This window comes from Mycteria americana, chromosome 5, assembly GCF_035582795.1.
Source record: "Mycteria americana isolate JAX WOST 10 ecotype Jacksonville Zoo and Gardens chromosome 5, USCA_MyAme_1.0, whole genome shotgun sequence".
NCBI lineage: Eukaryota > Metazoa > Chordata > Aves > Ciconiiformes > Ciconiidae > Mycteria > Mycteria americana.
In genome coordinates, this window is record NC_134369.1 from 4,330,531 (window position 1) to 4,352,557 (window position 22,027).

General features: G+C 39.4%; 1 protein-coding gene and 1 long non-coding RNA gene across 3 annotated transcripts in view; both read left to right on the forward strand.

Annotated features, from left to right (window-relative positions):
• DHCR7 (7-dehydrocholesterol reductase) overlaps nt 1-9,749 on the forward strand; it is an 11,665-nt gene extending 1,916 nt beyond the window's left edge. The window contains exons 2-8 of one of the 2 annotated variants that reach the window (XM_075502001.1): nt 2,809-2,912; nt 3,814-4,036; nt 5,098-5,188; nt 5,861-6,074; nt 6,544-6,748; nt 7,673-7,804; nt 8,403-9,749. In XM_075502001.1, coding sequence (XP_075358116.1) covers nt 2,815-2,912; nt 3,814-4,036; nt 5,098-5,188; nt 5,861-6,074; nt 6,544-6,748; nt 7,673-7,804; nt 8,403-8,867 — 1,428 coding nt within the window. In that variant the 5' untranslated portion in view covers nt 2,809-2,814 and the 3' untranslated portion in view covers nt 8,868-9,749. The remainder of the gene's footprint in view (nt 1-2,808; nt 2,913-3,813; nt 4,037-5,097; nt 5,189-5,860; nt 6,075-6,543; nt 6,749-7,672; nt 7,805-8,402) is intronic. The other variant, XM_075502002.1, reaches the window with a different exon arrangement.
• A 125-nt stretch (nt 9,750-9,874) lies between these two features.
• LOC142410093 (uncharacterized) lies at nt 9,875-16,480 on the forward strand. The gene is made up of 4 exons (XR_012775837.1): nt 9,875-10,039; nt 11,719-11,808; nt 13,391-13,427; nt 15,910-16,480. It is a non-coding gene; the product is annotated as an uncharacterized LOC142410093 (long non-coding RNA).
• The last annotated feature ends 5,547 nt before the right edge of the window (nt 16,481-22,027 follow it).

Sequence of the window (22,027 nt, forward strand, 5' to 3'; positions counted from 1 at the left end):
TAGCATGTGTTAAGTGACGTGGGAATAGCTCTGAACGTGAGAGGTTGTTACTGCCAGCGTAGCTGTCTGTCGGACTGGGGCGTATCTGTTTAGGGGAATAGTCCTAAGCAGGCACTTGTGGTTTAAATTGCTCTGTAGAAGGGCAAAACTTGGTGGCAATTGTTGGCTTTTAAACAGGGGGGAAGCCTGGATCCCATATGCAACCTATTGAATGCCAGCCTTTCTCATCTAGCCGGTTCCCAGTTTTAGTAATTGGATGATCATCCAGCTTCTGCACTGTCTGGTAGGATTAATGATAAACTGGGTGTATGTGGGTCTTGCACAAAACCCCAGGTGCTGCCAGCTGCAGGCAGGCTTTTTACGAGCGCTCAGCAGACTGAGCAGAGTTTTCCAATTTAGGATGCTGAGCACTGCAAAGTAGCTGGGTTGTTTGGCTACTTAAGAGCCTAAAACAAAACTAAACACCGTGAAAATTCTCAACCTAGGATTTCTTTTCTGGGTCTTCTAGAAAAGAGGCATGCTTTCTCAGTAGGACTGACAAATCATGTGGAATCCTTGCAAATATTAAAAATTTAACTGGGCAAGGCTCTGACCGACCTGTTCAAAGTTGTCCTTGCTCTCAGCAGGGACCAGTGGGGTTGGACTAAATGACGTCAAAGGTTTCATCTGACCTAAATATTTCCAATTCTGATGATTCCTGAATAAAAGCCTTTTTATCTTGCCAAAATTCTTACTAGTATTGTAACTGTTCCTTGTAAGAATTTGCACTACTATTGTAAAGGGAAACCAATGCAAATAACTGGAGTAAGCTCCCATGCTCTAATCTTGATACAGTGAATCTCCTGTCCTGCCTCTTTGTTCTTGTAAGTGATCAATAACCTCCTCTTGAGATTGCTTCATTACTTGCTTTAGAAACCTTTCATGAAAGATGTAGATACTTGGAAAGTTGTAGACTTCTGGCTCAAATCTGAGCTCAAATTTGGCTCAAAGCTAAGCCAGAAGTCTGACCATACTTTAAAATGTGTCTGCTGAAAGATAGGGTGGTAGTCAGCACTTATGAGAATTGAAATAGTAAATAACATAAGCTTCCTGCCACCTGTGTATCTTCTTGCATTCTTTGCTTAGGATTTCTGCCTAACCAGGTTGGCGAAGGGGAGCGATTAGACTTCTTTTCAGATTACTTCTGAAAATAAACACTTTTATTGAAATGTATTGTGTGGAGGAGATATCTACAGAGTAATATACTATGTCCTTTGAATCGGAGGGTGGCATGCTATCCCTGCGGCTGGGCTGATCTTGTTTGAGAAGTCCTTACTTTGGCACCTGGGCACCTTCCTTTTTCTTAATGTGTTGGGGAGCAGTGCGAGCGTGCTGCTCCCTAAGGGGCCAGGAGCTGGGAGCTCAGGGGGGATAGCACGCCTGCAGGCAGGCAGAGGTCCCATAGTACCTCTGTGAAGTGAGCAGGGTGGACGCGGAGATTACGGCCAGATTCAACCGAGAGTCCAGATAATCAGGCAGGTTCATGGTGATCAAGCAGGTCAAGCCGGGAAGTCAATCCATAGGTCAGGGTCAGGTCCCCTGATTGCCAGGCAGGCCTGTGGTGATAGGGCTGGGCCAAGGCCAGGCAGGGGGCCATCAGCCCAGGTGTGGGGGTCAGGGTCAGGCCTGGTGAGGGGAAGCAGAGTCAGACACAGACCCAGGATGACCAGGCAGGGGGGCCATGGGGATGAGGCTGGGCCAGGACGTCAGCCTGTGGGTCAGGCCTGGGTCAGCAGGACTCATGGCCAGGCAGGGCGTTGGTGGAGCTGGAGACCAGCGCTCCTACGGCATCACTGGGGCAGGGATTGATGGGCTGAAGTGGGTATCCTGGCCCATGGGCAAGGTCGGGGGCCCTAGGCCAGGCCGGGCAGGGACAGTACAGCCTGTTAGTGTCCTCAGGGCCCCGACAGTGTGTTGTATTATCGTTTCTGTTTCAGTGGAAATAACTGCTTGTGCTGGTTTGAGTTAAAACATCAAAGCCTGAAAAGGAACAAAATTAACAACTGTTAGCAAATTCCCCCCTGAATAGCAAACTACAACACACCATGTGTTTTAAAGTCTATATGTTCCCATGAGACAAAATTCTGGAAAAATACCTTTGGTGGGGGGAGGGAGGGATTACCAAATGTTCAGATTATGGGACGATGATCTTTAACAAAAGAAGTATTTGGGCAAAGCAAAAGAAAGCTATAATGCATGTTTCACAGCGAGAATTAGGTGTTGCCTAGTAAGTCGTTCTCTGTTCGCACTGATTTCTGATTTAGATGGGATTATAAACTGTCATCTTGTTTTCTTTGATGTAGCTAACATATATGGAGCAAGGGGTATGGGGAAAAGTACATAATTTGCCAAGGTCCAGTACAGGTAACGTTACAACAGTAGCAATTTCTCTACTTAAGAAAGGCAATTAGTTACAGACCTTTCTTTTCAGAGGTTTATGAGAATGTGGCAAAAGAGTTTTTTCCCTTTGCGTCTCACATGTAAGTAATAAGCCATGTATTATACAGTATATCTTAAAAGAACTTTCCAGTTAGCAAGAAGTTTAATGGATTACTTTGACATCAGCATTTTGATTATGTTTTGCTGAATATAAGATCATAAGGAATTAGGAAGGAACTTTTCCTTCCTACCCTCCTCCCTCAAATTTCTTGTAATCAGAAGGCTATATAATAGTTTTTAGTAACCTTTATTTGTGTTTCTCTTCTTTGGAGCTGTAAGAATTACTGAGAACCAGCTGGAGTAATACCATGAATGTTTTCTTTCATATAGGACATCATGGCAGCCCATCAGGAGAAAAAACCTTCTGAAGAAAGAAAGCACAAAAGCACCCAAAATGGTACTCGAACATCTCAAGTCCAGTGGGGAAGAGCATGGTGAGAGAAGCTGATGACCCTAATTAGTCACTGTATTTCAAATTGGTTCATACTTACTCTTACAGATGCTACATTCCTTTTAAACTTCACTCTATTAATAACAGATTGTTGCATTGCTCTTCTCTTGAAAGCTCATGGATAATGAGCTGTAGTAACAGATGCTGAAGGTAGAGTTCTTCAAGATTTTTAAGATAGAGAGCTTGCCAGATGGCTTGGATTAAAACACAGTCCTCCCTGGAAAACAGGAAAGCAAATGATAAAAATCAGGACAATTTTTAGTTCCTTCAAGGGCTGAACAAAATATTTCCTGAGATTTGGGAAACAGGCATCCATCTGTGGTATTGCCAGCTGACATCTCCTGCTGTAGCGAGATTTATGAGTCGTATCCCTGTTCTCAGAGAGTTGTGCAAGTATTAGTAGAGTATTGTATTGGAGCTGGAAACAGCCGTGGGTGTTTATATGGCTTGCTACTACAGACAGCGTGTGGTAGAGCGAGTTCAACTAATGGCTGTGCAAGGTCTGTCTTTTCTGTGTTTCCAAGCTTTGCATAATATTCTTGTGATTCTGTTACCACTTCCAACTGAATACTCTACCAGTTATACCCATGATTGCCATCAAAAACATGAAGGCTGTAATAATAATCTGCTTTTTGGAAGGGAGATACTATCTATTCTGTTGCTCTGATCAACTAGCATGGTTTTGTAACTGTTTGTGGTAAAGTATGTAACATGCTAAGTTTTTTATAGCTATTTGATCCAAATAAATGTATGTGCCCTGAAAACATTTTCAGTTTTCATCCAGTTAGTCTAGAAGGTCCACTGAAAAAATTGCCTGACTTAATCAAAGCACTGTTCTATCTGAAAGCTGGAAAAAAAAAAACCCGCTCTGTTTTGGATTACAGGGAGGTGGACTGGTTTTCCTTGGCAAGCATCCTTTTCTTGCTCATGTTTGCACCACTTATCGTCTATTACTTTATAATGTCCTGTGACCAGTACCAGTGCTCTCTGATTGATCCACTCATTGACTTGCTCACGGGGAATAAACATCTGTTTGACATCTGGAACAAGACTCCTACACTGACCTATAGGGCTGCTGGCATCTATACCCTTTGGGTCACTTTCCAGGTATATTATTGAGTTATGATCTAGATGTAGTGGCTGGTTTTTCAAACAGCTGTTTGATTAATCCTTTTACATGAAGGACAATGGAATGTCGCACTGGCATTTACTCTTTGGTGTTTCTCCCTTTCCGTGGCTTTTTGGAATCCAAATGAAAAATAAATATGTAGGGAATATACACAAATATTCCTTGTGTGACATATTCCTTGACGTGGTTTTTGAGAAAAAAGCAACTATATAACAACAATACCTTATACCTAAGTTACCTAAGCAACTACGTAACAATACCAACAAGGCATTTTTAGCAAGGCCTGTTGTGACAGGACGAGGAGCAACGGTTTTAAACTAAGGGAGGCCAGATTTAGACTGGATTTAAGAAAGAAATGTTTTACAATGAGGGTGGTGAAGCGCTGGAACAGGTTGCCCAGAGAGGTGGAAGATGCCTCATCCCTGGAAACATTCAAGGTCAGGTTGGACGGGGCTCTGAGCAACCTGATCTAGTTAAAGATGTCCCTGGTCTTGCAAGGGGGTTGGAGTAGATGACCTCTAAAGGTCCCTTCCAATCCAAAGCATTCTATGATTCATTCTATGAATACCCATTTGTTTTAATTAATACTCAATAAATATATCATAAACTAACACTGCAGAAGGGGTGATATTTTCTATAGAATATAGACAGACAGCAAAAGAACATTGACATATGAAATATAACTAACATTTGTCAAATATCTTCAAACTTACCAAACTACACCATATTTTCCCAAATTGGAAAACAACTTACATTTAACTTCAAAATAAAAGATAAGGACCTGAATCTAGTTACCAACTGTCCTGCCTCCCCACCAAAAAAGGATGACAGCCATACACGAACTACATCTTTACAACTGTTTAATAGGTTGGACATATTACTAGTCTAAAATCACAACAGCTAACTCTTGCCATATTTGCTTATCCAATACCTAATTGAAACTGCCGTGTGCTATATTTGCTATGCGTATGAAAGGGATAGTGGTTTTGGGGGTTTTGTCTTGTCTGGTTTTGCTGTTAATACATCCTCTCTCTTCTAGGTGTTTTTGTATGTGTTCATTCCTGACTTCTGCCATAAATTTCTTCCTGGATATGTAGGAGGTGTACAAGAAGGTGCTATCACCCCTGCTGGTAAGTTCTTCCTTAGAATATATGCATACCATACAACCTTTTAAAATGATAGTATTTCTGTACTTAGAATCTTTAATAACCCATATGTATCCAGAGGAAATGTGGACATAAATGCTTTCACTTTCCTGATATGTTTACTTCAAACAAAAAGAAAAGCACTCTACATCATCTTTTAGAATAAATGATAGAATTTCTATCTCTTAGTGTCAGTGAAACTATTGATATGGCAGGCACCACAGCGGCAATGGAAAAATACAGATTGATGATTTTGGCACTTAAAACCAGCCGTGGACTATTGCTAGTATTTGTCAATGCAGTTGCACCTGCTGAAGCTAAGTTAACCCATGAGGCTTGAACAAAATGCGTGAAGTGAACTAAGTGTGACAAAGGTTCATTTGTTACCTTAGTCAGTTTTAGGAGAGACTCCAAATTCACTGTTTTGTGAAGCGAGAGTGAAGAGAAAAACTCAGCCTAACAAAGCCTGATGGTTACAGCAGAGTCTAATGCAACTTTCAGAAAAGTGCCACAAGATATTTAATTGGGAGGGTGAGGAGAGTGAGGTCACTTCATGAGCACTTGATTGAGCTTCTATACATTGTATGCATATCCATATTAATAAAAAGCTGTACTAATGCAATGTCAGTAACATTCAATTTTTTCTTCATATTTTAGGTGTAGTGAATAAGTATGAAATCAATGGACTTCAGGCTTGGATCATTACTCATGTGCTTTGGTTTGCAAATGCCTATTACTTCCACTGGTTCTCACCCACCATCATTTTTGACAACTGGATTCCTCTCCTGTGGTGTGCCAACATCCTGGGATACGCAGTTTCCACGTTTGCAATGATTAAAAGCTACTTTTTCCCTACCGATGCCAAAGACTGGTATGTAGTTTTTAATAATGAGAGAATACTAGATAATCGGACATATAAACTGAATGCTGCACGGAAGAAAAATGACAGAATATATTTTACTGGCACAGATAGATAAGCCAATGTATGACTGTGGTTCTTTGCTTCATTAGCACCATCCTCTGTTTCATGTTACACATCATGTGTCTGGCAGCCTCAGTGTCACAGGTACTTCTCTGTCACAAATAGGATGGCTGTAAGGTTATAGTTAGACTGTTCAAAAGTGTTACCAAGAATGAATTAGGATACCTCTGAAGCTAAAATTTATCTCTACTAATGTAATGCTTTGGTTGGATCAATTTGTGTTACCTTGCACAACATTATATGGTTTTATGATTTTTATTACCGTTACATCAAGTGAATCTGAAATCTGTAGTCAAAATAGTAATTACCTGTGTTTGTGTATAACTGTGTACATTTCTAATTTCTTTATGCTTTCTAGCAAATTCACTGGCAACTTCTTTTATGACTACATGATGGGGATTGAATTTAACCCTCGAATAGGAAAGTGGTTTGATTTCAAGCTATTCTTCAATGGGCGCCCTGGTATTGTAGCCTGGACTCTAATTAATCTTTCCTATGCTGCTAAACAACAGGAGCTGTATGGTCAAGTAACCAACTCCATGATCCTTGTCAATGTCCTTCAGGTAAATTCGGAGGAGGAAAATAAGAAAGCAATTTGGAAATAAACTAGTATTAAATTAGAAAAAACTCCTTGCATTGCAATTGAACTTAGACAATTTTTCCTGGCCTGAACAACCTAATTCAGTGATGATGCACTGGGTCTTGCTTCTTTGGACACTTGTATTCATTTCTTTGGACACTTGTATTCCTTCAGAGTGCCACTGTGAATACTCTGCTGTATTCATTCAGAGTGCCACCAGTGGCACAGTCATGTCTGCACCAGCAGATTTCAGTGTAAACTTAAATTAAGAGATACTTTTCTGAGCTTATGTTCTGGAAACAGGCATAGCCTGATCTTAAATCCAAAGAGAACAATGACAAATTCCATGGCTTTAGTTGGAGCAAGATTGGGCAGGTTTTTTTCTGAGGGCAGCACCGCACCTAACTTTTTGTGTGTGTGCGAGACATGCGGAACTACAGATGTCTCCACACCTAAAAACAGGTGCTGTGCTTTCTACTGAAGAGACTCCAAAGTAATAAGTACAGATAATAGTTTGGATTTATTTATTGATATGGGTAAATGGGAGCCCGCTCGATAGAAGCTGTATTTCCCCCTCTCTATAAGCATAAGACTCTTTAAGCTGAAAAGAGGTAGGGGTGGTCAAATGCGAGTACGCTTCCTAAGTGTATGTCCTTACAGTAGCACACTTGCCTTCATTATCTTGGTTAATACTGCTTTGCATTACTTATTATTGCTTTATCTATATAGATGCAGTATATTGGTGTGACATGTTCCTCTTAATACCCTAATTTTGAGGTGTTAAAATAAAAACACAAGTCAGTTTTAAGACTTATCACAAGACAGCACAGAAAGATGAGGCTGATGCTGTTAAACAGGATAACTGGTGACAGTGCTCTGTTATTAATGTGAAACTATTCTGTTTCAGGGTATTTATGTTTTGGACTTCTTCTGGAATGAAGCCTGGTATTTGAAAACCATTGATATCTGCCATGATCATTTTGGATGGTATTTGGGCTGGGGAGACTGTGTTTGGTTGCCTTACCTCTATACTTTGCAGGTAAAAATGTGGTACAATATGTGTTTGCGCTAAAAGGAAAGAAACTTTCCAGAAGCATTCTGCCCAGCAGTTTGATTTGTATCCCAAATTGTTTCTAGACAGTTTGAATACTGAGTAACCATTACAATATCCTTTGTAACAATTCACTTGTAGGAAGGCTTACTGTCCCTGCATGGAATTGACATCTTTTCCTCTCCTCCCGTACTTTTGTGCCCTTTTCTGTCACCGTCTGTTGTGTCTGTGTATTTTTGTGAATCCTTTCAGTGCCTTTTGGTACTCCTACGTGGTGAGGGTTTTCAGTGGGTGGTGGTTTGGTTTTTGTTGTTGTTGGTTTTTTTTTCCTTCTGTCCTGGTTTGTCTGCATCCTTGCAACTTCTCTCTTCTTGTTGCACCTAAGAAATGCCATTTTGGAGAGAGAGAGAAAGAAAATGTAGGATGCAGAGTTTTCTGAAAACTTTCCACAGTTTTACTGGTAGGGTGGATTTTCCTATTCTTTCTACTCATCTGTTCTGGGTCACTGTAGGTCAAGGAGTTAGGCTGGCATCCTGAGCATATATTTCAAGTAAATCACTGATTGTCTCTTTTTTCTGCTCCCCAGGGTTTGTATTTGGTTTACCACCCTGTCCAGCTGTGCACAGCTAATGCTGTAGGGATCTTGATGTTGGGCTTGATCGGTTATTACGTCTTCAGAATGACCAACCACCAGAAGGACCTCTTCCGTCGTACAAATGGCAACTGCAAGATATGGGGGAAGAAACCAGAGTACATTGAGTGCTCCTACATGTCTGTGGATGGGACCAAGTACTACAGCAAACTGATGACCTCAGGGTTCTGGGGGTGGGCACGCCATTTTAACTACACAGGAGATTTGATGGGCTCCCTGGCCTATTGCCTCACTTGTGGGTTTGAACACATCTTGCCTTACTTCTACATTGTTTATATGACTATTCTGCTAACCCACCGCTGCATTAGGGATGAACACCGTTGTTTCAGCAAGTATGGGAAGGACTGGAAGCGCTACACTGCTGCAGTACCTTACCGGCTGATACCAGGAATATTTTAAGGCTAACACAGAATCCAGGGTAAAGAAAAAAGAAACTTTTTTTTTGGAGGTGAAGAGAGTTTATCCACATAGCTAAACTAACAAAAACACTTTGTGAAGGACACTCGTACGGTTCTGAAGGAGAAAAGATGGCTGGACAATAATCCTTGCTGTACTGAAGAAACATTCAGGCAGACTGGCAGACTGTATTTAAAGTAAATGAAATGAGGCACTGAAATGGCCTGGGTTTTTTAGAAGACTCTCTTGCCTGGAACTCCCCCCCACCAATTAACTTGGAATTGAAGAAAAGTTGCATGTATTAAGACTCCTGAAATCTTCCAAAGATGGGAGGAAGCCTTACCCTTCAGAATAGCAGGGTTCTGGAAACAGTTTCCACTGACTTAGGAGAGGAGGAAAATAATTGTATGATCTCTTTATGAAAGAAAGTGTATGATGTGGTTGCTTGTGACAGTCATAACCTACAGTCAGTAACTCCCCAAAGGAGGTTTTATTGTTTTCTGCTTTTGAAGAGGTTAACTGGGGAAATACTGAATTGGGGAGCCTGAAACTAAACTGGTGTGTGGGAAGATTTTTATAATGTAATACAAGTATTTGTGAAAGCTGGTATAAATTGGTATAGCTCAAAAGTTACATTGGTTGACAGCACCTGAGAATATGGTGCATGACCAACTGGGTATTAATTTGATACTGAAACCAAACTTGCTTTGTGAAGATACTGAGCATACTTTGATTTATTTAGTGTGGATAGAAAATTTTGTTCTGTATCATTTGTATAAAATCTTATTCGTAGAAATTTAAGAAATAAATGTTTGGTTCCAAGACAAGTAAAAAATACTGCTAACTTTCTGTTCAGCTATTTCTTTTCTTGTTACATAGTTATCTTTCAAAGTTACTGGATTCAAAAGTTGCTCTTCAAAGAGTGTAATTCCAAGAGCTGGTTCAAGAATGCATAAAGGAGAAACAAATAAAAAGAAAGAGGGATCATAGTGTTAACCATGCATCTTGTAACGAGCTTGGTAGTTATGTTCAAGCTAAAAGACTCAGTATTTTTTTATTTTTACACCTAAATATCCAGTTAGTTTTTGCAGTAAGTAGATAACTGTGTAAATTGGTTTCTTGTAGGGCCTGCCAAATGCACTGATCTTCATGGCAGATTTGAATGGGGTGTGTTGGTGAGTATGTGTTTTGGCTTTGTTGCTGTACTTCCTAAAAGGATGGTTTTGGCAGGAGAAAAAGGTTCTCTCCAAACCTAGAAAACAAATGTATCCTGTAGTTTGGCTTTGTTTCAAAGCTGGATGTACAAGCACGTCTAGAGATGCCTTCTTAGAGAGAGTTCTTCTAAACCTAATTGTTGCACCAGCGCTATCTGGAGACCTTGTAACTATTTTATCACCATGTTGCAGATAACAATTTCAGTACATTACAGTGTTGTTACTAACAGTTTTTTCATGGGGCTGGGAGTAGCCATATCTGACAATTTCCACTCTCAAATCCCAAAGTATTCCCATGGAATAAAAAGCTCTCTGGTGGCACCTCTGGTAACCAAATGGCTGGTTACAAACTTCATAATGTCTTTATATTGCCAGATACTGCTTAAAATCTGTATATTTAAGCACACTGAATTGATGATGCAATTGGCAGTACTAAACTTCATAGAAGTATTCATAATTTGTTATACTGAAGGTCACAGTGCAGTCTTTCTGTCTGCGTGACACAGTTCTGCACTGATCTTGATCATGTAGGTAGGTGTCCTAAGGCTTGTGAGTCGCTTTAAGGATTGTTAGCATTTTGGATAATTAATACAGTGGAATAAGAGTTCGTATAAATCCTGGACATCAAAGGTCATTGTAGCTCACCTTCCTACAGCTCCTGATTTCATTTGAACTTCCAGTTTGGAGGGGGCAACACCATTTTCTTGTCCATTCTGCATAGTCTGAATCCCTTCTGTGTAGCACCCAGTACAAAATGCTGCAGCTATGTGTTTGGAAACAGCTGTTCATAGGAAGTGGGCTGTCTCAACTACGCGTTTAAACATGTTTGTATCTGTAACCTTGTTTAGATGAAGTAGCCAATTCAAAATGGTGCCTTGGAAGGAGGCATGATGGCCATAACGATGGCACGCTCACTGTCGATAGATGTATTGCTGTGGTAGAACATTTGAACTTTGCACTCCTATGAATGAAGATGACTTTTAATACAAATACTGAAAGGTGGAGGGGTGGGTGGGGGAATCGATGCTGATTGCCTTTACTGAAAATATATAGTCCAATACCTTAACAGTTGACCAAGGAGCAATGCTTATAAAATGGTTGATTTGAGAGAACTCAGTTCAGAGAAAGGGAAAACTGAGGTGAGGGCTTTTAGGACTGTTGGACTCCATCAGTTGCTGGCAGTGCATTGCTTTAGGCTGACCTTGACTTTGCGGGAGTAATTGGCTAGTTTCTTTTCTCAGCTTCCCTAAGGCTCCATACTTGCATCCTTTCCTTATGTAGCCTTGGAAATTGCACTGACAGCTTGCTGTTAATGCCAAGGCTATTTAAATATTGCAAGATAATCTGGACTCTAAATCACAGTAGCCTTGCATGGCACAGTATGCTCCCTTCTTTTCAATGATAAATCCTGGATGATTAGTGGAAGAAATTGCCCATTTAAGACCAATAAAAATATCAGCACTTTAAAAATAAAATTGGGGAAATTTGAAGCGAAAGGGCAGTATTGTGAGTAACGAGAGCATTATGCATTCAAATGCTTTTTTTAGCCAATTTCTGTTACATCTAATATTACTCAAAGGATTTTCTGTACTGTCTGACACTGGAGCATGAAAGGACTTTTATCTCTTTCTTTGATGCAGACTGCTACTCCTGCTGAGAACACTTTACCCTGCAGATAGCCTAGCTGCTGCAAGTGAGAACTCCTCGTTGGCCAGATTGTTAAACTCATGGTAGGAAGCAATTAATCGCAAGGTTTTCCAAGCAAGAGGCCATCACTGGGCTAAACTCGCATCCTATTTGTCACAAGGATGACAGATTCTGCTTCTTCAGGCTTGCCTGCTGTCTTTACAGATCTTCATTTTTGTTCCCTCTCTGTGGTGTACAGACGAAGTATAGACTGTATACAGGGGTCTGCATCTGGTTGGAAAAGAAAGTGCTAATTCCACTCAGGTTTGTATTTCTTGTAAATAAATGATTTTTGGGGAAGCATGAAAAATATTTTTATCTATTCTTTAAGCTTCATCCTAACATAAGCAATGTATAAGCAGTACTCTAAGCACTGTCCAACTAATGTCACTCTTTAAAACTGAATAATTTAAAAGGCTATCAACTTGCTCATCTTCAGATAGGGTGATGCCTGGGTCACATTTTGTGTTGCATGCATGGCAGTGCTGTTTAAATTTATTTCTTCCAGAATGCAAGAAAAGAAAATCAATATATATTTTGCTTTGAAGGTTTTGTGGGTGTGGGTACTAGATTAACTTTTGCCCTGATATTTCATATTTATTGATACTATACTGTCAATATTGCCTATCAAGTTTCAAGAGTGTATGTCTCTGTAGTATGTTGGGAATTTCAAATATAGAAATGCCAATATTTGTAAAATGGTACTTATTTAACTTGGGTTATAACTAATGGGAAAATATGGCAAAAGCTTCTGGTAATTAATTGGAGCAGTAATGAAGTAGTTTGGTTGGATTATTGTAGGAAGAAAAGTAACAAATGCCTGTTTGAGCAGGGCACAACAGGCTGAGCAAGTTCCAGATTGCCATAGATCTACCTAAGGGGAAAATAAAAAATCACAATCTTCTAGTGTATAACCGTTACAGATTGTCAGTGTTCAACCTACAGATGGAGGGGAGTGGGGAGAGGGGAACTTGCAGTATCTATAGGGAGGGAGGATGCCTTCCCACATTTAAAACCCCTGTCACTAGATGGCATGGCAATACGATAGCATTTCTGAGATCAGGGCTCCACCTTTCAGCATAAGGACAGTTAATCATTTACACCTCTTGATGCAAAGCTACAGTTCAGTTTATTCCCATCCAGCCTGCAAGAATGCTGACACAATTCAATGGTGGGCTATAACATACATAATGCATGTAGGCTTTAAACATGTTCATAAATATGTAAACTTCCTTTTTAAAATCTGTACCTCTGAGCAACTCAGTGACTAGTCCAAAGAGCTGTGCCTAGGATATAATGAAATGTGATTGCTCAGTTCCAGTTTTATTTGGACAATATGAATGACAACAGAAGTACATGATGTTGCCTCATGGTGGCAGCCACAAAATATTTTGTGCTCTAAATTATCAGTCTAAGCTCTGATCATGTGCTAACCTTGACCTAGAGCTGCACTGCGTTATTTGATTATTTTAAATAATGCACAATCTTCATTGAAGGTTAAAAGTGATGTGCAGTTGAAAATAAAACTGTAATAGCATATTTTTCTGCTTCAATTCATAAAAGAAAAAAAAGCCTAAACGTGTGTGTCAAATCAAAAGGGAAAAAAAGCTCTTTTTTCATTTTTAGATTACAGATATGGATCTACTTTATGGCAACAGGACAGGTAATGAAACTACTATTTTTTTAATTATGCTATTCAAACCTTTTTTTTTAATATTTTCCCTTAATTATGTAACAAATTTGCAATTCAAGGTAATTTTAAACATATATTTCATCATCTTAACATAGTATAGGTCAAAACCAAAACAAATCTAATAAGTATATGTTGCAACAGCTACGTCTCTATAAAGTATTGTAGAAGGATCAGAGAATGATTACAAGAATAAACCATAGGAAAGCTCTTCTGAGTAGAGGAAGTGAAAACTGTAAAGAGATTAGTTCAGAAGGGAAAAATAGAAAGGGGAAAAAATCCACCATGCTTTTGCAAATATCGAAACTAACAAATGAAATATCTTTGGTGTGATTACAGCATGGAGCTTGTAGCTACTGGAAATTAAGAATTTTATTTTTTAATTGTAAGTATTTATCTGGACAGTCCAGACAAATATGGTTTATAATGCAGATTATGAACTAATAACAAAAGAGTTGCAAGATACTGAGTTTAGTCAAGTTAAAGGTTTTGACAAAGAGTTTAAACAAATTTTTTTGTCAGTTCAAAAGAGTTGTGGAAGAGTTGCTTAATTCATGGTTGGCTACTGAATTCAATTTCTGAAGCCTTTTTTGTTTAGGCAGGATATTGAACTAAGTAGACTTCTAATTTGATTCAGTTTGGTAATTCCTAGATTTAAAAAAAATAAATACAACATTGTGCAAAACTTAAGTCAAGCTACAATTGTAGATCTTGTATGTATTAATGGAAAAATTAATTGGCTGAGGCCAGTTCTATGAGGTTCGACAAGGCTAAGTGCAAGGTCCTGCACTTGGGCTACAGCAACCCCATGCAACGCTACGGGCTTGGGGAAGAGTGGCTGGAAAGCTGCCAGGCAGAGAAGGACCTGGGGGTGTTGGTTGACAGCCGGCTGAACATGAGCCAGCAGTGTGCCCAGGTGGCCAAGAAAGCCAATGGCATCCTGGCTTGTATCAGGAATAGCGTGGCCAGCAGGACTACGGAAGTGATCGTGCCCCTGTACTCAGCACTGGTGAGGCCGCACCTCGAATACTGTGTTCAGTTTTGGGCCCCTCACTACAAGAGAGACATTGAGGGGCTGGAGCGTGTCCAGAGAAGGGCAACGAAGCTGGGGAAGGGTCTGGAGCACAAGGCTGATGAGGAGCGGCTGAGGGAACTGGGGTTGTTTAGCCTGGAGAAAAGGAGGCTGAGGGGAGACCTTATTGCTCTCTACAGCTACCTGAAAGGAGGTTGTAGCGAGGTGGGGGTCGGTCTCTTCTCCCAGGTAACAAGTGATAGGACGAGAGGAAATGGCCTCAAGTTGCGCCAGGGGAGGTTTAGACTGGATATTAGGAAATTTTTCTTCACTGAAAGGGTTATCAAGCATTGGAACAGGCTGCCCAGGGAAGTGGTTGAGTCGCCATCCCTGGGGGTATTTAAAAGACGTTTGGATGAGGTGCTTAGGGACATGGTGTAGTGGTGGTCTGGGTCGTGTTAGGTTTACGGTTGGACTTGATGATCTTGAAGGTCTTTTCCAACCTGTACGATTCTGTGATTCTGTGAAAACTGAACAGTCATTTTAATCCCTGCCCTGCCTTTATTTTTAATGTCTTACAGATATATGTCTCTTGAAATATGAAAGGCTTAAATTAGCAGCTGAACAAAATTTGTCAATTGTGACTACAGAAATGTTTAGTGGCCCCCCCCCCCCCCTTTTTTTTTTTTATTTGGGAGTCAGGAGTGCTTGAGGAAATGTTTAAGGCAGGTGCAGTGGCTAGGGAGAAGAGAGTGGTTCTGGTTTTTCCGCTTCTGTTGCGGTAGAGCGAGATAACTCTCAATTGGTTGTCCTGAAAGCAGTTTTCCTTACGCTAGCACTCTTAAACTTGCCTTTTGCATTATCAGCCATCAACTATTGAGTCTCTGTGGTGCAATCAGTTAGCACGTTCGGCTGTTAACCGTAAAGGTTTGTGGTTAAGCCCACCCAGGGGACGGGTTCTCCCCTTTCCTCTGCCCATGGCAGGGGGGTTGGAACTAGATGATCTTTAAGGTCCCTTCCAACCCAAACCATTCTATGATTCTATAAATTCAAGGAGACTGACTACATGAAATGAATTTGTGCTACTGTGATTACAATGAATGTAAAACTCTAGGATATAGTTTTCACATTGATACGAACTAAAATTTATGACTGCTGAATTTAATCTTATGCCATATGGTAACATTATTAATTTCTCTAGTATGAAAATGGCTTCAATTCTTTGACTATTGAAATACTGAAAGAATCGAATCAAAATAAGATGAGTCATGGAAGAATAAATTAAGCTTTATACTTAGATTAGCTATTTTTTCTGTTAATAATCTCCCTTTGGAAGGTGATGTTTTAAGGACTATAAGTCCAAAATATTTACAGCCTGGTTATGTGTATGAACTTGTATAATAAGTACATTTATTAAGCTTGAGTCTGTCCTTTGACCTACAGGCAAACTTAGTATGCCAGGAAGCAGGACAGAAACAATCCAAGAAGGCAACGAAATATTTTTGCACGCTACGTAAGTACTGGAATAGGGAACTGATTCATATGACATGGTGATGATTTTCTTGGTGTGATACGCTTCACACTGCAGCAGCACTTGCCCCAATTCAGTAGTGCCTACAACCATGTATCCACGTTCATCTCTCTTCATTGAAAAAGAAATCTTACTATCAATTTCAGTGTACTTGGAATCAGGCGCTTAAAGAGGTGACCCAAGTACATATTAAGCAGTTCGTTAATTCAAGTCAGAGGTTATCACTTTATTATGCATGTAAAATTAACCACTCTTCTGAGAAGAAACCTCTCTGCTGACAGAAAAAATGTGCTGGTGGAGGGGAACACAGTTAACTGTTCACTGTCTACAGTGGGTCGTGCTACAAGACTGATCACTTGTGAGGAAAAATGGGATAGCGTTGCAGAATTTTGCTTGTGCTGAAAAATGAATATATCCAGCAAATGGCTATCATAAACTCCCAAAATATCTTGAAATGTGCCCATTCTTTTTTCTTAAGGTGGAAATAAGTAACCATCTCCGTGTATGTTTTATTGTAATATTTGGCTTTCCAGCCGACATGTTGTAGTTACTATTGAGGATTGGGTAGTGATGGGTTTTCCCTATAATGCTGCAGGTCAAATATCAAAGAGCCCTTCCTCCTGTAAGTCAAACATAAGCAAGGCTTTGATGCAGTCATGGAGTGTACCAGGCAGTCCTGAGCCCAGGTGTGGGAGGCAGCCGTGGTGACTAAGGAGAAGTGGTTCGCAAATGTGGTGTAATTAGGTGGAGATGGAGAGAAAGAGAAAGGAAATGGATGCTCTAGCATTGAGGACAATTATCAGATGTTAAAATGTCACTTTCTTCTGACACTTAAATTTCCTAATGTTTTCTTTATAAAATTACGTTATTGGAGTGATGCCTCCTCTTGCGATTTCCTGAAGTATACTTACGTTTGCTTATAAAAGAGTTTTTGAAGCATTTCTCTGTAGGTTAGCCTGAAGGTTTTGTAGGTTTTAGTGTGTAAAATCCCAGCTGACAAAAAAGACACATCGGTGGTAGGAAGACACCAAAATAGAGAAAGTAAACTTGAGTAACTCTTGCACAGTTGTAGCTGAAAGTTTCGTACTACCACAAACTTACTAGTGAAAATCTCAGCTCCTGCCAGTGAAGAGGGATGTTTATTCTCTGCCCTTTTTTCCGCCAGCCAAAACAAGTATCAGCTTTTGAATATATAACACACGCTTGTTGCTACCTCCTCTGGAAGAGAAGAAAGAAACAAAATGAATATGTGGAGTGTACCTAAAAAGAAGGCGGCTCATGGCAATTCAGAAAAATCAACCTTGAGCATGGGATAAATTAATTTTGGTGATGTTAACGTGCAAAATATTGCAGCTGAAATACACAGTTTAATAAAAATAACCAGGAGCAGTACATCGATGTTCTGCAATTCCTGGTTAAAACTCTACCTTCCAGGTTGTATCATACATGCCATGAAGATGGTACTTGGCTTACTGTTTTATTGCACTGATTTCGCTTATATTTTAGGATAAGACCAGTAAACACTACCTTTTTTTTTTTTTTTTTTTTTTTTTTCTCCTCCCAGACAGAGTTGTTTCTGGTTAGCATAGCTCTCTTCTTTTAGTTGTTTACCTGTGTCAGTGCTTCTAGCAGAGCTGGGTAGCCTAAGAGTCTGGCACTTCAAAACATATACGTATTTCTATCCCTTAAAGTTAAACTGATGTGACTGAATAAATTCTGTCCTCAGTTATACTACGCAGTTCCTTATTTTGGATTAGCAAAGTTTCTCTGACCAACAACAATGAACTACATGTCTTCTATGTGTTTAATATAATCTTTTGTATAACTTCAGTGGAATTTCACGAGGCTGAACTGACTGACTGCTCCTATACTGGTTTTACGCTTTTTGTAGCTAGTGAGGTAAATGAAGTGGTTCACTGTGGTGATGTGACGAAGTCCTACAGTTTGAACATAAGCCACAGCTATAGGAAGTGCAGACTATGCACACACTCTAAATATTTGTCCTTTGTTTGTTTGTTTGTTTTAAGATCAAGTATGGGCCAGCTACAGGGAAGTGAGACTGCTCTGAAGTAAAACCTTTGCATTCTCAGATTGCTGGCATGAGAACAGAACAGTTGTTTTGTGTTTGAAAATAGAAAAAAAAAAAAATCAAGTACCTAAAAGATCATGTTTCTAATGCAACTTACAGTCTTGAGAATCTAAAAATGAAGAGGAAGAAGGAAGTGTATTGCAGCATCTGTTCCAGTTGTGTCGTTTGGCATCAGCCTGATGGTTCTGGGATGATCTGAGTCTCTTTAGGCAACATTGTCTCTATTTGTTATCTGAGGAGAGCATAGGACAGAAATTGCTTTGTCCCACTGAGTTCTCTCGCTTTCTAGCTGAAAACACTCAGGACTTTCCTAACCATAAAAATACCAGTTCTCCTAAATGATGTTTTTAATTAGTTAAAACTCAGCACTATGACTGTCTGATATATGCTTAGCTTTGTTCATGAAACGCCGGGAAAGCTGTATGCACAAGTCAGTAGTCAACACAAGTCTGTTTTCTTGAGTGCTATTACTATTTGTGTGTCTTCCTTGTTGAGAGCCACTGTTCCTGTTTTTTTATTTTTTAACTGCCTTATTGACAACAGCTTAGTCAAAATTAATATTTTTTTTTATGGTGTTCTTATTTACATTAGATGAAAAGAGAGTTGCATACCAAACATTTTGAGAATAAAATAATAATATTTCAACCGCATACATGAGCGTCTCCAAACTGTACATTTCTTGGAGGTATGGCATTCTGGGTTTTGTCCACGTTTAGAAATCTTCCCTGAAAAGAAATCTGGCTCTGAATCATGCACGGGCAATCCGTACGTTCCCACGCAGCTGGTAGTTCAGTTTGAGTGGCAATGCAGAACCCATGGCCAATGTTCATGGACTGCTTTTTCCTCTGAGAACTTGCAACCTGGAGTACATCAGTTGTTTCATACCTCAGTGCCTCTATACCACCTCTGGCTGTGAGTGACTATGCACAAATAATAAGAAAAGGAATCTGAATCATTCTGAGGATACATACAATCCATTTCATTCAAATATCGCAGACACAGTTGATGGCTTTATTTTAGGGGTGTAGATGGAGGTAGAATTACAATGATCCTTCTGTTGGCAGGACCGGTGGCAGGACATGCGGCTCCCTAAAAACTCCTTGTACAGCAGAATTGGAGAAAGATTTTTTTTTTTTTCTTTTTTTAGGAGAGATACAATAAGGAAATAGCTTCTAGAAATAAACTGAATTCTATCTGTACCCTCTAATTTTTTCTTCAGAAAAGACACACTTATGTGCAAAATCTTATTACTTATAGTGCTTCGTAAAACAGCATCAAAAGCAATACGGGAAAATGTAAAATACATAATATGATGTTTTGCCGTAATAAAAAAACATTATACTATCAAATTGCAATTTTCATATAACTTGATTTGGTTTAATGGCATTTTTTTATACTTGCTTCTCTGTCATTGATCCAGTGAAGTGAATGCAAAAATGTTATTTGAAAGTTGCTAAACACCGAAGTATCTCTTTACTGTTACCTAATCAAAATGACACCAGTCACGGGCATAGTCACTTGAAAAAGGCCGTTTAGGAGGGAGAATGATTGTTTCAGGACTTTTGAAGACAATGCACTTAATCCAAGTCTTTTAGTCTCTTAAGGATTGTGAACGAGCAGAAGTTGTTCTTACTCATGCAAACACTTAAGTACTTTGAGCAAATGTACTCAAGTATAAATCAATGAGATGTGTTAACAGTGCAGCATTAATAGCAAAGTACAGAAAAAACTTACAAAACTGTTCAGTTCTGCCTCAATTTACTGTCCATGAATAGTTCAGCAAAGCCTTTATCTAAGCTTAGTTTGTCACTGTATGCTGTGAGATAGTAGTGGCTGACTAATTAAAAAAAAAAAAAAAAAAATTGGTAACCACTCTATGGCCCACAACCCACAAATACAATGAGGACCCTATGTAGTTTAAAATGGAAATTTGCTCATCTGTTCTTTGAGGATCAAATCTTGCCTTCCCCTAGGAGCTTTGCTCTAGATTTCAGCAATATCAAATATGGCTTCTTTTGTGAAGCCAGCTGTAGATGTAGTAGAAGGAAAGCCTTAATTTTTCCTACTTTTGGAATGGTTGGGTTTTTCTTTTTTAATATAAAAAAAAAAGATGCTAGAGGTGAGATCTACAGGTAACAAAGATGAAAAGAGACTAAGTTGAAAATTGCCTGCATGCTACTGTAATTACTGCTACCAACTGTCATATTGTCATACAATACCATATAATCAAGTGATTGAAGTTTTATGAATAGTCTCAGGTAATGCAGAAAGTCTCTATCAAACTAACTTCTTTTAACAAATCCTAACTTCTCGCATGCCAAACTCTCAAACTGGAAAATGCGAACTCTTTATCTTCCTCAGTTTTATTTTTGCGTTTCTGCATTTTTTGGGGTCTGTTACATACCCAAGCAGCAAAATGCCTATCAACTCTTTTTGTGGTGTCTTAGAATTAACACGAGAGTGTTTCTTCCTAAGCTTCCCCAATATGATTTCTGTATTCAAATCGTATAAAACATTTTGTGATATTGAAACAAATTAAAGCTTTCAGTATTTTGTCAACTGGAGTTGCTTTAACATCTATTTATGTAGCAGTTCTGCATACGGAAGGAAAATCTGTATTGACCTGTCAACTGGAACTTGATTTTGCATTCATTCTGCGGCCTGTGGACTGCTCACCAAACTTACAGACTATCAGTAACCACATTTGTTCTTCCACAATAATGCTGTGAAAGCAAGTGGTAGTTTATTTGGAATAAAGCAATTTTTCCTAATGTACCGTGAGCAGCCTCCAGCAGCCACATTCAGAATTATTTTTTTCTGGACTCATTCCAAGTATTCTTGTGAAGGAAACCTTTTATATTTGTTTGCATCAGGTTTCTATTATTCATCCACTTTTTGGTTACCATGGAGGACAGCAGACACCCACAGTATTTGTAACTGCTTCCTTAAGGTACTAGCTTTCAGTGAAAAAATTGTAACACTTACAGTTTCAGCTGATTTAAACAACAACAAATAACAGTTGTTATTTCTTTGGTGATTTGAACATGTTCCATGGCAGATAATTTTTGAAATCCTTTTTTTTCACACCCTAAAATTTACAATAATTTAGAAATAAAAAGACTTAAAAATCATCTAGCCAACTTTTCTGTGGTAGTGGAAAAAACACTTATTTTTGTTCCTTCAGTCAACTTGAGGGCCTAAATGATGTGGTTTGGGATAGTCCAGCACAAAATGCGCAGCATGAATAGGAGGTGCTCAGCTTGCACCTTTGCAGTGTGGTGGAAGGAGACTTAGCACAGTGCAGGCATGAATGCATGACCCATGACAGCAAGCACAGCACAGGCTGGAGAAATAACCTTGCAATACTCGATAGAAGGAGCTTGATGGGGAACAGCTTACCGTGTTCATTTAGCATGCTCATGAACATCAGGATTCCTGGAACATGGTTTTCTGAGTTCTTTTCAGCAGTTATTGTGGACCCCAACGTAGCTGTCTGTTTCCTTCCAGACAATAAATGAAAATGAGAGGGGGATTGGAACTGAAAAAAAAAAAAAAGAGGGTAGAAGGACAAAGCCTGAGAGACAGGAAGTTCAGACAGTAAAAGGACCAGGAAAAGCAAATAAAAACCAAGTTTATAAGAGGAGTGCTCTGAGCAATGTTTATTTAAAACGATTGAAAATCTCAGCTGAAGTTTATATCAAGTACAAGGCGCTATCAGCAGTCATAAAAAAACCAGAGCAGCACAACTGTAAAGCACTTTGATAGCCCCTCTATCTGTAAGGTTCCAGCTCTCATCACTTTACAGCATTCTGGCGACTTTGTGAATCCCTGCTAGCGTTACTGTTTTCAGCGTGAGATCTGATGAGCCTAAGGGCTGTAGGATAGTGAAGAGTTTCTTTTTATTTCTTGCAACCAACCAACCAAAAAAAAGCATTTGAATT